Genomic DNA, 14,819 nt, shown 5'->3' with positions numbered 1-14,819 from the left:
CTCTGCTGTCTCTCCCACAGCTGCATTAGCGATGATTAATATAAGTAATGAATGAGAGATTTGAAGGCAATTTAAGCCTGGCACAGGAAGAAATCTCCTCTTGTGCCAGGGAAATGGGAGAGACAAAAGGTGAAAACACCAAACTAATTGCTGCAGAGAACAAACTTAGATCCATTCTTTTCACTGGATCTGCATTTAACTGCAGTGAAACAAGGAATACTTTAGTAAATATCAATTCCTATTAACTCCACATGCCATTATAAATTACCAATCTCTGGAGCGCAACCAATATCCAATGCCTATGGCCAGAAGGCCAGGAATGATCTGTGCAAAGTGAGGTGGAGGAAGGGCGTGAACAAAATGGAGTCAAATACAGGCTGCTCAAAAAACAGGTGTGCCAAATGGTCCAAAGTCTCTAATGATTCAAAATCTGGACTGCACTTCTGGAACCTGGGCTCAGATCCACTCATCGACCTTGACAAGTCACCTGCATCTTTGGGAGGTTCAGGAATGAGTGTGTGTGTGAGAGAAGGTTATCAGTACTTTTTTGCTTGTGCAAATATTAAGTATGGGGATCACTCATGGGTTCTTTTTACCTATACACTGTGGTGTAGTGGTACATTTTGAAGTGACAATCCCCAAGGGGAGTCCAAGACATCAGGCAGCTGTGCTGATCCATATCACCAAAACAGTCTTCGCAGTTTTCCTCTCCACAGGAGCAGGTCTTTGGTAAAGTGAATGGATTTTAATTCGCTTTAAGGCCAAGAAACCCCAAAATACTTTGCATTACAGCTGGGAAAACTATATTGTGGCTGGGAAAATTCTTCCCCCCCCCCCCCCCGCTACTGTGAAGGTTGCATCTAAGCTCAGAGAGAATAGCAAATTTTGAGGCAGGTGGCACACACGTCAGCATCCCTGCTAATCAAAAAGTGCTGTCCCTGTGAGCCCTGGCTGCGTTATACCACTGGCTATATGCTTAAAAGAAGAAGAAAAGGCTGAATCCAACAGTGTCCTGCTGTTCACAGAAGGATTTTTTTGATCTAGCAGAGGCCTCCGCAAATGGAACAGGAAAGGATTGTTACTGATTCCCCCTTCCTCCTTCAGCTCCCGGCTCCCTCTGGGGGCGAGGCTGGCGGGTTGGGACAGCTCCCAAAATACCATGAAAAGAAGTATTAGGGGCTGCAGAAGAAAAAGGAAAACACAGTAAAAATCACCTCTCCTTCTCTTCCGTTAGTAGAGGCCTCCACTAGACTAAAAACTCTTCTGCAAACAGCACAACTCGATACAACTGAATGTGTTCGGCATCGTTCTAATTCTTAAAAAAAAACAACTCTCAAATGCTTAGAACCACTGTTTTATAGGCAAGAGTCTTGGATATGAATGTAATATTTCAGTAGTCTTTGTTTTTACAAAGGGATTTACAGAAAGAAAGAAGTTCACAGATCACACTAACACATAGTGGGTGGCAAGCTACATTGGGTAGGTGGTTATGCAAACGACCTACTGTGCTTGATAGTCAGGCAAACAAGCTACACAGGCCACAGCTAGACCTAAGGTTTATCCTGGGATCATCCAGGATTCACCCCTGCCTGAGCACTGGATCCCCTGTGTGTCACCTGATCCAGGGATAAACCTTAGGTCTAGCCTCCTCCTCTTGTGGTCCTCCTGCTGAGCTGGGCAGTTATCCCAGCTGTGGGAATAGAGATTGCTTGAGAGGAGCAGAGTGGCGGCAGAGTTTTTGGCTGCTCTTGCCAAGCTGCTCTGTAGGTAATCTCTGTAACCCCTATCCCAGACCGTGGGTTCTCAGGGTTGCTTATTTGGGGAAAATACCCCACCATGGGGGAGAATAACATCCCATAGACAACAATCTATTCAAACATGGTTTGTTTTGTAAAATAAACCATCATGGTTTAGCATGTTGTGTGAACCCAGTCACAGAAAGATGGACAGACAGACGAAAAAGAGAGCGAGCGAGAGCGAGAGCAAGATTCTGGGTAGGTTTGATTGTAGCCTCCACATTTGTCTCCTGCCTCTCACCAAAGAGAGCTCATTAGCAGCAGACAGCGCCTCATTGGCTGCTTCAATGACATTGGAAATGGTCTCCCTTGTTCAAGGTGGAATTGCCTTATTCCAAATCCAGCGTGCCTCCTCCGTTTTCCTCCCCAATGACATGAGACATTTGCTTCATAAATATCTATAAGAGGCTTAAAATAAGCCCTCTCCTGTGCTACAAACCCTCATGCTATTATAGTCCTCTAGGTAAGCGATCTGCAGCATCCACTGGTTGGGCTACAGTGCTTGAATGAAATTGGTATTGAATAATTGAATGCAGAGTTAAAAAGGAATTGGAATCTTTCCCAGACCTCCATAAAGAAATTAAGGCTCTGGATGGACAGGGCTTGTCCCTCGTTTCTGTGGCACAGCGGGGCAAATAATCCATCATTAGTGGAGTAGATCCCATCCCCATGTGAAGATTGCAAAACACATTACAAATACCATTAAGCAAACCAATCAGATGTCGCCCTATCCAGGAAGGGCATTAGTCTCACGAAATTTTGGTATCTTGTCTTAAACAATGCAGAAATCAGCAACAAAATCAGATTAAAATCAGATCCAGATAACCATAAAGAACAGACTTAAGCTGCAACACTCTACATACTTACCAGGGAGTAAGCCTATTTCTGAGTAGGCATGCATAGTGTTGCACTGACAGTCTACAATCCTAAACACACTTACTAGGGAGTAAGTGCCGCTAAGCACAGTGGGAATTACTTCTGGATTAACAACATAGGTAGCGTTGCACAATCAGAAACAGTGTCCTTATTGTCTGATTTAGAACTCAGGAGCCCTCCGCTGAAATGTGCAACCCACCCACTCCAATGCACATTTTCATGCTTTAGCCTATAGGGAAAATGCATATTTTCAATTGGTGTTTTTTGATTTTATGTATTTTTCTACAACTGAATTTACGTAAAATTCCAGAAAGTTTTTTTAAAAAATAGTCTGCAAACCTGTGGAATCTGTGTGGCTTAGGAAAACCTGGTCTGCTGTGGAATCTGTGGGTTAGATTCATAGAAATCTGGACTCAAATGATTCCACTGTGGATTTCTGTGACATCCCTAGCTATGGATCACCATATTTGGGGGCTGGAGTTTTTTTGTTTTTTTAAAAAAAAGTTCAAAAAATAGGGAGCAAATGTCTCTCTTTCTACATAATCTCTAATCACAGAAAAGGGTAGCTCTTCAAATTCAAAGGGAATGGCTTAATTAAATATAACTAATGTCCCAACAGGATTGACCAAATGTTTTTAATACAGGCAATATTGTAGAAATCCTTTAACCTTGTTCCAAAAGGAGTTGCTAACACCACCAATGTTCCTGCAACTATTTTGGGACCTCTATTCTCTTTAATTAAGTTGTCTGTCCACAACATGGTGGCCTTTTGATGATTTAGCCTACCACTCCCATCAGCCCCAACCAGCATGACTAACAGTTTGGGATGTTTGGAGTTGTAGGCCAAAATATCTGCAGGGTGCCAGCTTAGGGAAGGCTGAATTATACTAATTCCATCAACCTGTTCAGATATCTCTGCTACGCTTTGGGGGCAGATCTACACCAAGCAGGATATGACTCTTTGAAAAGGGTTTGAAACCTGTAGATGGAGTGTATTCTGGGCCCCAACAGTTGTCACTACTAGGGGGCTTCCACACACAGTCTTCGGGGCGCCCCGAAACTCCTAGTGTAGCTACCTGGTCAGAAGAGACGGAGGAAGAGGCAGCGGCGGCGGCGGCGAAAAGTTCCCAGGGCTCGGCGGCTTCTCTGGTGAGTCCTTGCTGCGGAGCCCAACTTCCCGCTGGCCTCCTCCTGCTGCCGGCAAAAGAGCCACCCAGGTTGGAGAGCTCGGCGGAAGAAGGCGGGCTCTCCAACCCGGGTGGCTCTTTTGCCGGCAGCAGGAGGAGGCCGGCGGGGAGTTGGGCTCGGCGGCAAGGAAAGCCGCTGAGCCCTGGGAACTTTTCGCCACCGCCGCCTCTTCCTCCGTCTCTTCTGACCAGGTAGCTACACTAGGAGTTTCGGGGCACCCTGAAGCGCTTTCGGGGCACCCCGAAGACTGTGTGTGGAAGCCCCCCTGGTATAAACCATTTTAAAGCAGTAGTGTAGATCCTGCCAAAGTCTCCATGAACAAAACTTCAGCTGTGGTTTCAGACTGGCTGCAGCAAACTTGGCATAATGGTAATACAATTCTGAACCAGCCAACATAAATCATTTTATAACTATCTGGTTCCTCTGTAATCCAGATAGATAGATAGATAGATAGATAGCAGGAGATTTGGGGGTTATCCCACATTACCTGGGTTTCCCTGAGACATGGAGTCATAGATGAGTTTGCAGGATTTCAGTAGGATGCTAATCTTTTTCTCTGGAGAGTAGGCTTTGTGCATGCTTGTGAATTTGTGTAGGATTTTCTCCAGCAATGTAGATTCAGGCACACTAGTGGTGACTCCCAAGTCGGTCGTCGTTGTATTTTGTATGACTTGCTGGTTTTCCTTCAGGAGCTTGAAGGATCCGTCTTTGCTGTGTATTTCCCTTAAGTAGGTATCGATGGCTTCTTTTAAAGGCTTCAAGACACACTTGTGCAAAGCTGACTCGACAATCACCTCTGGAAGAGCGGGAATAACATGTAAAAGAAATATGTGTGAGAAGTCGACATAGAATTGATAGATTCAGAATTGATAGATTCATCCATCTAAGAACTGATAGATTCATCCATCTAAGGACCAGCCTAACTGCACATTCACACAACTTTTCACTAATCTGTCATTTGGTCTACCTGCTTTGTCACTCTACAAAAAGATAAGAAAATATTTTCACATCAAAAGTATGAAAATATTTCTGAGAGCTAGACTAATTATGACAGTAAGGTTTAACCTTAGTTTTCTCTGCCACCTTTTCTGTGTCCCTCTGCCTTTTAATAAAAATATTTCTGGAATTTATAGTCAAATTTGAGGATCTAAGTTTTGGGGGCTGTCTTCACAGAGCTGAGTTGGTGCCACTCTGCTGCCAAACCCTGCAGTATCGCTGCTGCAGAGTGGCAGCAAGTTATACGGATGAAGGGAGGTGTTGCAGGCTTTCCGGGGGCCACTGGGCTCGCCAGGCACACCCCTCCCCCTCCCGTAGCTTCCGGTGATCAATGGCAGGCTTTTCACCCAGAGATGCCCCCAGATCAGTGCCCGAGTGAGGACAGATGGGGAAGACCATCTGTCCTCTTGGGCAGGAAAAGTCTTTTCTGCTCTGCATCTTCGGCTCTTTGCTCCGGGGTGGCTCTGAATCGGCGGCTGCATCATACAGCCGACGCAGCATGGATTCGGAGCACCCCAGGGCAAAGACAACATATGGACAATTCCCAGGTGAAACCAGATACAGATCTTTACCATCTAGGACAGCCTTCCTCAACCTGGGGCGCTCCAGATGTGTTGGACTACAACTCCCAGAATGCCCCAGCCAGCTGCTGGCTGGGGCATTCTGGGAGATGCAGTCCAACACATCTGGAGCGCCCCAGGTTGAGGAAGGCTGATCTAGGATCTTTTTAGTATCCATCATCTAAGCTAAAGCTGGGCTTTGGTGAGAATACACTGCATGATTCTCTTATAAGCCTAAAATTGCTTTCCTGAGTAAACTGTTACCTTATTTAAGAATATCATTCAGCCTGGTCATACAACACGTTAAGCCACAGCTAGGCCACTAACCCTTTTCCAGCAGATGGTTAGTTAGTGGGTTAAAGCTGTAGCTATGTAGCCACCATGGTTAGGAATGGTTGACAAGACACGCTAAGCCATAAAGTTTAGCTCCAAATGCTTAACCGCTGTGGCTTAGTGTGTCATCTGAACAGAGTCATAGTGTTTTGTCTTGTGAATTCTGAAGCACTATCCTTGACCCTCATAACCCTTAAACCCCTTAAAATACCTGTTACATGGGTATTATTTTTTAGGAGTCTAGCTTGTTCATAGAGATTTTTAGCTAGGTCTAATGTAAAGGAACTTTCTGTTTTGACCCACTCAAACAATCCATGATTCTCCCCTGCAGGTTTCACCCATACCTACTGGTAGAAGATAAAGATTATTCCAGCAAAGGCCTAGTGAATTAACTGAAAAAGCAGAGGGATGACCAGAAAATAGGCCAATGAGGAGGTTTCTGTATTTTTGGTGTAAGCATGGACAAAGGCTTTAGAGGAAAAGCTGGATTTTGGAAATGTTAAGGAAGGAAAAAATGGAGCGTGGTCTTGACATGAGAGGAAAAGTGAGGTTGAGGAAGAGAAAAAAAAACATCATTTCTTAGAAATTGGTACCTTCCAGGGAAGTGGAGATACATTCCAGGGAAGTGGAGTGTTTCAGTAAAAAAGATAAGGACCTCAATCGTCACCAAGTTTAGTTTGAAAGAGCAGAGGTCATCGAAGAGGAAATGTCGACAATACTGCTGTGTAGAAAGACTATCTACCCAGGGTTGATGTGAGGTGAAGTAACACTTTAAAACTTTTGCTTCCCTATAAGGCCATTGTTTGCTTTGACTCCTTCAGTTCTGCTGAGTACAACCTGCTACAGTGCTGGATCCTATTAATGCACATGCGGCAACATCAGACTACTTATTTGGCAGTTTAGAGCACTTCTGTTCCTAGTCTACTGAGGCTATTGCCTAATGCTTGCTTAACATCCAGCAAGTGAACAAAACCGTCCAGAATATATATATATATATTTCCATCAAACTTGCAAAAGCACAGCAAATTGCATCACACAAATTGCATCTGTCCTGTTGTCACCTCTAAAGGGGCTACAATACAATATACATCTTCTTATGTAGATGTATTCTTCCTAAATCTGTTTTGGATAGTGGCCCAGCGTATCTGCTGGTTTGTTGCAATGGAACCATGGGATAACAATTGCATTACATGACATACACATGTCCTTATGCAATCATAAAGCTGGCAACGTTTCCTCTTCCCCCAGAGAACTAATCCACACCCATCTGAACTTGACGATTCTAAGACAAATGAAACTCTCCATGGCACTAATTTGCAACGCAGCATTGGAGGCTATGTTGAGACACTGCAATCCTAAAAATGTTTACTCAGAAGGAAGGCCTAGTGAGTTCGATAGGGCTTACGACGAAGTAAATGCGCCTAGAATTGCAGCCTAAAGAACATCCTTGAAACTCTATGGGTCTGAGTCAGCAGTTATTCCAACAGAAAGCTGGGTCGTGAAAAGTTATTAGTTGCTAGTAGACGATGAACAGAAAACACTAGGTCCAAACAGAATAGCCAACTCTCCCCCAACCACAACCTTTTTTTTAAACTAACCTTTCTCTTGTGTTTTTTAAAGCAACCAGATATGCAGAAATTTAGCAGGCAAGTCTTTTCCCATCCTCTTTTATACATGTCAGAAAAAGCCTCACCTGTTAGATTTCTGTATACTAGACTGCCTAGGAGAGCTCCGGCTATTGGACGGTATAGAAATGTAATAAATAAATAATAAATAAATATGAGTGGCACTAGTCAAATAAGTTGGCAACTCTACTTCCTAAGGGTCCACAGTCATCTGTTGCATTTATTATCATCATCATTAACAACAACAACAGCATTTTTAGGTTGCCTTTCAAGGTACAAAACTCTCTGAACATAGTACAAAGTTGGTTTAATCTATGAATGGCTATGACTGAGATCTTCTCCGAATTAAAGGCTATTCGGTCAACTCAATACACAGCAGAGTCTGGTGCAACACAGATGACTAATCTAAGTGAGCACCAAGAGTTCAAGGGAGCAACTCAATTCTCCAGAAAGTCTACTTTCTTTCTTTCTACGCAGCTGAACCAGTTGTCCTCCCTCTCTCTCTCTCTCTCTCTCTCTCTCTCTCTCTCTCTCTCTCTCACACACACACACACACACACACACACACACACACACACACACTGTTCTTGTATAATATGTTCTATTTCAACACCGGGTAGAATAAAACCAAGAAGGAAAAGGTCTGTGGGGAAAGCAGGCAAAATTGAAGAAATTAGATATCCGTGATTAACACTTTAGCTGTGACTTCAGCTTGATCTATATGCTCTTCCTCTCATACTAACTAAGAAACTAACAATTATGCTTCGATGATCTCATAAAATTGATTACGCCTAGAAATGGAGGAGGATATGAAGAAAAGTCCACAGACCAGTTTAAAAAAGTAGAATAGCAGCATTGTGACGTGGCAGATTGAGTTTCAAGCATTGAAGTTGGCTCTTTGGCCTGAATCAAGTGACAGTTTCTTCATCTAGCATTTTGTAAAAATGGGTTAGCCTCATGCATGTCAGTCTCAACCCTTTGGAAGAAGGGTAGGATACAAATACAATCAATAAACAGGACACAAGAATACAGCCCAATCAGCAATTCCACAAGCTGCCTTTTGAAGCATTGCTGATTCAAATAATAATTGCCTATTATTATTATTATTATTATTATTATTATTATTATTATTATTATTATTATTTCAAAAATGTTGATATTAGAAGGAAAAATGAGAAAAGAAGCATGCTTTGCAAACCTAAAAGTCTGGGCCTCAGCAGATGCCTGTACATGTCAAACACAGGAAGCCGCTGACCCAGTTTTCCGACCCATTTCCCAAGGTGTCCCCTCCCCATGAATTTATTTATTGCATTTATATCCCACCATTTTTCCTTGAAGGAACCCATGGCAGTGTACATAATTCTCCTACTCTCCATTTTTATCCTCACAACAACAAACCTGTGAGGTAGGTTGGGCTGAGAGTCTGTGACTGGCACCAAGTCACCCGGTGAGCTTCCATGGCCGAATGAGGACTAGAACCCGGATCTCCAAGTCCCAGTCCATCAACACACCATGCTCGCTTCTCATGTTCTGACCTTGCTCTGCTGTGTCCCAAAGAAGAGTAGAAATGGGAACACTCACCTACTTGCTCGTCTGTGTGAACCGCCTGGTCCATGAAGGGCTTCAGCTCTGTGCTTTGTATCAAGTAGCTCTTCAACTGCGTCATCATTAAGCGGATCTCTTGCAGCATTTCAGTGCTGGAGCTCTGCTTGGCCATCATCTCCAGACTGTACGCTTTATAGTCCTGCACCAAGTTGCCAAAGTAAGAGTCCTTGTCCTGGGCCAGCTCCACGATCTTCTTCTGGAGCTTTCGGTCGGCAGACATGAATGCTGTGAAGACATGGCTCAGGCTAACCATGGACAAGCGGTGCTTGGCCTTGCCTAAGATCATGGATCGGGTCTTCTTCACAGAGGGGCTGGTCACGGACTCCAGCTCATCCTCGGTGCTACTTGTGGAACAGGAGTCCGGCTCAGAGGCAGGCGTTTGGGGCCCCGCGTTGCTTACTGGGCTGTGCACTGAGTCATGGGAACCTTGAGAAACTGATCTACTGGCAAGCTTACAGACCGATTTTGATTCCCGTTTTGCCTTAGAGCAAGCTTTTGCTACAGGCTGTGTGTTTTCTTCTGGACTCAACACTTCCGGCTCTTCAGGGCTCATGTGTTTTGACTGGCAAGAACTGGCAGAGGATGGCTCCCTGGAGAGCCTCTTCTTCCGAGGGGGTGGAACAGGAGGCTCCGTCAGCTTCTCTGAGGGCTTCCTCTGCACCTCAGCTGGCTTCTTCTTATGCTCACTCCCTGCCTTTACTTCTTGACAGGGTGCGGGGTTCTTCTCCATCCCCTGCTCAAGGGCCTCTGGAGCCTCAATGCATTGGAGATGGTTCACACAAGCTTCATTCCCATGCGTCTGTTTTTCTGGCTGTTCCCTTCCTATCTGTTCCCTTTTGAGCACTGGGCATTTGTCAAGTTTAACAAAGCAACCCTTTCTAGCATATCTTTCAGAGATGCACCTCCGTGGTGGAATGGAAGGAGGAAGACTCTTCTTTGAATTTATGGATGAATGGTGATCCGGAGAAAAAGACTCGTGGCTGTCACCTTCCTTCTCTTTGCTAACTTCAGTTTTCATCTCCTTTTGGTTTTTCTCAATAACCTGAAGCTGGTCGTCTTCAGAAGTGGTCATGGGAGGTTTCTCAGGCTGCTTCACAGCATGTAGAAGCAGAGGTGGCGGTGGAGGTGGGCGGCTGGGAGACTGCTTTGGAGGTCTGGTCACAGTGTCTCTACTAAAAGAAGGACTCTCCCTACAGATCTCCGGAGGAGGGACATCTGGGGGAAACCGACGGCTTCTCTCCTCTATAAAAATAGGATTTACAAACCACAGCCTGTCATTTCCTATTGACAGCTCAATTTCACATGAACAATTGTTCGTGCTGCTTGCAAAACACTGGTTGGAGTTTTTTACTTTTTTTCCCAGAGCTGTGGTGAAACCAGAGCCTTCCACAGAATGGGGAAACCTCCCTCCTCGCCTTTGATTTAAAGACGAGTCCCAGAAACCTGTCAAAAATATACATGTTAAAATATAGTTAAGCATCGGAAAAGAGAAGATTGAGATGTTTTAGGCCCAGATAAAATGCTAATAGTTTTAAATAATATTACTTGAAAAGTTGCATTATTCTATACAGCACTGAACATGAAAGGCAATATTGCCTTAGAATTTACAAAATCAAATAGAAACCTTATATAAAATATACAAGAAATAGTATTACCACTCTATTTAGTACCATGAAGAGTAAGATTCTGAATGTGTCTGCCCTTAAAACAACAACAACTAAACCATGTACATTTTATGGTCTACAGTGAGCTCTGAGAGAAAAAAAGAAAAGATCTCTCAGGTTCTCAGTGTGTCAGAGAAAAGCTGTTAATGGTGGGTACACATTGGCTAGCATTTATGTAGTCACAAGAAATTCTCCATCAATACCCTGAGTAGATTTGCAACTGCCCGTGATTTGGTTTTATAAAGGAAAGGATGAATGCCATTTCAAATATATATGTTTAAAACTTAAACCGCCTTGTCTGAACCCAAGGAAAACAACGCAACAGGGAGCTGGACCAATGGTCTCAATTTGCCACCCCTGTGAATGAGTCCCGTCCCTTCCACGGAATGTGTACAGAAAAGAAGATGGCTACCTCCATGTGTCCATGAGGGCAGCCATCTTTTTCCCCATTCAATGTCAACATATGTAAGTAGTATAATGACACGGCATAGGAAAAAAAAGATTACTGTTGGCATGGGTATATGGGGGCAGCCATCTTTTATGCTGTACAAGTTCCCTGGAGGGAATGGGACCCATCGTTCCTAAAGCCAATTGAGACCTCTGTTTCAATGTGCATGGCAGTAGCTGTATTTTCTAGCCATTTAGAGCAGCTATTACCTGATTAAAAAGAAGAAATGTTGTTCTAAAGGAAGCCCTTGGACCATTTCATGAAACGGTAAGTACTTTTTTAGTTCCTTAATAGTAAAATTTTGTGCATTTTTTAAAAAAATTGCAAGTTAATGTGGAAATAGGATAGAACAGACTTTGCTTTGAACACATCTGAAAGAAAAACAGACCCAGCTGAAACTCATACTACTTGGAAGGTGTTGGACTCTTCCTCATTAGAGATCTTATGTTCTTGTGGATTTGTTATTATCTGTTATTCCTTTGTAAGACTCTTTGAATACTATTTTATAGAAAAGCAAAATATACATTTTGATAATGTGTGTGTGTGTATGTTTATTGCTTACCACTTTGAGCTTTGGAAAAACAGTCTATGAATAATGTAACTAAATAAAAAAATCTGATTTTAGTTGGCATTATCTTCAAAGAGAGATGAGGGAATTGAGCTACTTTCCACTAAGTATGGAATGTAGGACATAACGTAAGTTGGAGAAAAAGCAAGTTAAGGTGCAATCCTGTGTATGTTTAGACAGAGAAAAGGCCTACAACTATGCTGGGGCATGCTGGGAATAACCCCCCTCTCTGTCTGGATCGAGGTGGGGACAATAAGTATAAAATACATAAAACTGAATTAAAAACATAGCATACATTATTAAAATCCTAAAAACATCCTAAAATTCCACTGGATAGGCCTGCTGGAATAGATCAGTCTTTATAGCTTTCTTAAATTCTAAAAGACTGTTAAGTTGATGAGTCTTCTCCGGCAGGCCATTCCACAGTCTTGGAGCAACAGAAGAGAAGGTCTTCTGAATAATACTTGTCAGCCTAATTTTGGCAGACTGAACCTTCTCTGTCTAAACCTATGTAGGATTGTGCCCTTAGTGTTACGTTCTGTTGACATTTCATTCCAAAGTACTGCATGATCTCCGGCAACGGCCTTCTGTATGAGTTGAAAAAGAGAAGGTTGCAGAAGGACTGTCATCCTGAGGAGAAGGTCCTCCCCACATCACTGTTTTCTCAGACACTTCTGCCAAGAAAAGGAACCAGCATTCAAGATAAACTTCATGGTCACCTTCTGGAGTGGGGAACCTCTTTCAGCCAGAGGGCTAAATTCAATTTCACAGAAGATTTGGGCGGGGGGCAACATTCTAGTAGTAGATGAAACCAAAGCTAAAGGAGGGCCCCCAAAAATTAAATAAAAATTAAATTAAATTAAAGCTTTTAGTGCCAGTAGCTGAGCCTTAGGAGAGGCATTTCAGCCTCCTAGAAAGGAGGGCAGGGAAATGGACTAAAGCTTGGAAACCATCAAATGATTGGCAGTTGGAGGAAGAGAGGAGGGGTGTGGTCAACTAGGGAACCCTGGAGAGCTTGACTGGGCCCCCAGGAGGGCCAGATTTGGCCCTCGGGCCTGTGGTTCCCCACCTCAATGCTAAAGACCACATTGTGCACAGGATCCAAGTCACTTGGAGATCGAAAAAGATCAGAAGTGTTTTATTGATTGCAGGATATATACGTCAATCAATCAGTGGTTGAGTGTGGGTTGTTGTTGAACCGTGGGTTGTTTGTTGAGCTGGTCTGAACCCAGGACATTTTCCGCAGAGTGTCTTGTTAACCATGCCGTATGGCTTATTTTTCTTGAACAAGCCACCTTGAGAGCCCATGGCTTGTGTTGGGTTGTTCAGTGTGGTTAACAAGCCACACCACATGGTTAACAAGACATCCTGTGGAAAATGTCCTGGGTTTAGACAGCATGCAAACGTATGAATCAACAAATAACCTACGGTTCAGCAAACAACCCATACTCAACCACTGAGTGTGGGTTTGCATGTTGCTTGAACAGCTCCATTGGGTCCCATGAAAGAGAGGCTTTGGCCAGATCTACACCAAGCAGAATATAACACTTTGAAAGCAGGTTGAAAACAGCATATGGAATGTATCATGGGCCCCAACAGTTGTCAATACTGTTATAAAACCATTATAAAGCAGTAGTGTAGATCCTGCCATAGTTGAAAAGGATCAATGTGGTATTTTCCCCTGCCACTGGCTAGACACCAATTAATAGACATAAGCTACAAGCAAGTCAGTCTCATCCACAAGTCGAGATCCAGAAATAACAAATTATCCAGCCATGGTGTTTTAATATAAAACAGAATTATACAAATGCTATTGCAGAGGGAGGTGGGAATAAGAGTTGTCTCTAGGGCCGTGTGTATACAGTTTGGAAGTGTCACTACAAGACGGGGAATTCCTCCTCCTAACAAAATGCATGATTCTGGAGGAAGTGGAAATTGACGATAAACAAGCATTTTAAATTATGAAATCTTTCCTTCTGGAAAAGGACACGATCTGCCCACCATCTTCTCTTTGAGTTGATTAGGTTTGCAAAAGAAACAGAATGAAACACAATTCAGTAGATCTATTCTTTTAGCTTGACTTTTTCTTAAAGGAAAGCTTAGAAAGGGCCATTGCTCAGGTGTTTAGCTGCTGCTTTCATAGGCATGCGCAGCACATTTCGTTGGAGTGCGCGCCCAGGAAATTATATATTTTTAATTTTTTAAGGGGGACATTTATTTTTATTCATTTATTTATTAAACACTATAGACGCTGGTGCCCTACTCCTGACTTGCTTGACTGTGGGAGGCCCATTGCGGCTGAGGGATGGGTGGGGCTTTGCAGTAGCACTGGCTGGAGGAGGGGCTTACGAGGTGATATTAGCCTACAGGGGCCCTCCTCCTGGCTTCTTTGAAGCGTAGCTCCCAGCAGAGAGGCTCCCAGCAGAGCAATTCCTTTTCTCTCTAGCTGCTGGGAGCAATGGTGCTCTCTGAGAAGCAGCGGTTCTTCACATGATGGCAAAGCAGCCGAAGGACCGTTCACACTGCATCTGGATCCCTACTCAATGGCCCCCTCAATTTGGCGCTTATTGCTTGAGACATTAGGGTGTGCCTGGGCACACCCACCACACCCTTTGTGCAAGTCTATGCCTGATTTGCATACAGAACATCCCAGGTTCAGTCTCTGCCTTCTCCAGGTAGGGTTGGGAAAAGGTTCTGTCTCAAATCCTGAAGACCTGCTTCTAGTCTGTGTAATGCTGACCCAAATTGGGGCCCTCCAGGTGTATTGGGCTACAACTCCCATTACAAGTCAGGGGATTGATACCCTGCTTTGGGATCACAGGAAGAAAAGTGGTATACAACATCCGTAGAAAAATCAAACAAACTGAAGAAGCAAATACTCCATATATCCAAAAATTGGGCTTCTCCAGTATTAATTACTTGAAATCCATTTCCTAATGGAGGCCAGCTGTGCAGGAAATAAAGGCATATGCATAACACTGGTCTGCAGTGACCAGTTATTCATCACTGAAAAAAGAAGACAAAAGGGGACACAGAATTTGCATGGAATTTTCAAGAGCTCTTTGATGTGTACTGATATAAATGTGTACTGATATAAATTTAGAAATTATCATTGGGATTTAAATAGAAGCACAAGACATCTCACCATAATGGGGAAGAC

At 43.5% G+C, this 14,819-nt stretch overlaps 1 protein-coding gene across 1 annotated transcript in view; it reads right to left on the bottom strand.

The window, feature by feature from the left end:
• Window positions 1–14,819, bottom strand: part of RIN3 (Ras and Rab interactor 3) — a 60,730-nt gene that overhangs the window by 17,986 nt on the left and 27,925 nt on the right. The window contains exons 6-7 of the mRNA XM_063118485.1: window positions 8,956–10,422; window positions 4,348–4,656 (exon numbers count right to left, since the gene is read on the bottom strand). Coding sequence (XP_062974555.1) covers window positions 4,348–4,656; window positions 8,956–10,422 — 1,776 coding nt within the window. The remainder of the gene's footprint in view (window positions 1–4,347; window positions 4,657–8,955; window positions 10,423–14,819) is intronic.

The sequence above is a fragment of the Elgaria multicarinata genome, chromosome 2 (genome assembly GCF_023053635.1).
Source record: "Elgaria multicarinata webbii isolate HBS135686 ecotype San Diego chromosome 2, rElgMul1.1.pri, whole genome shotgun sequence".
NCBI lineage: Eukaryota > Metazoa > Chordata > Lepidosauria > Squamata > Anguidae > Elgaria > Elgaria multicarinata.
This window is presented reverse-complemented; position numbering and strand designations above follow the sequence as displayed.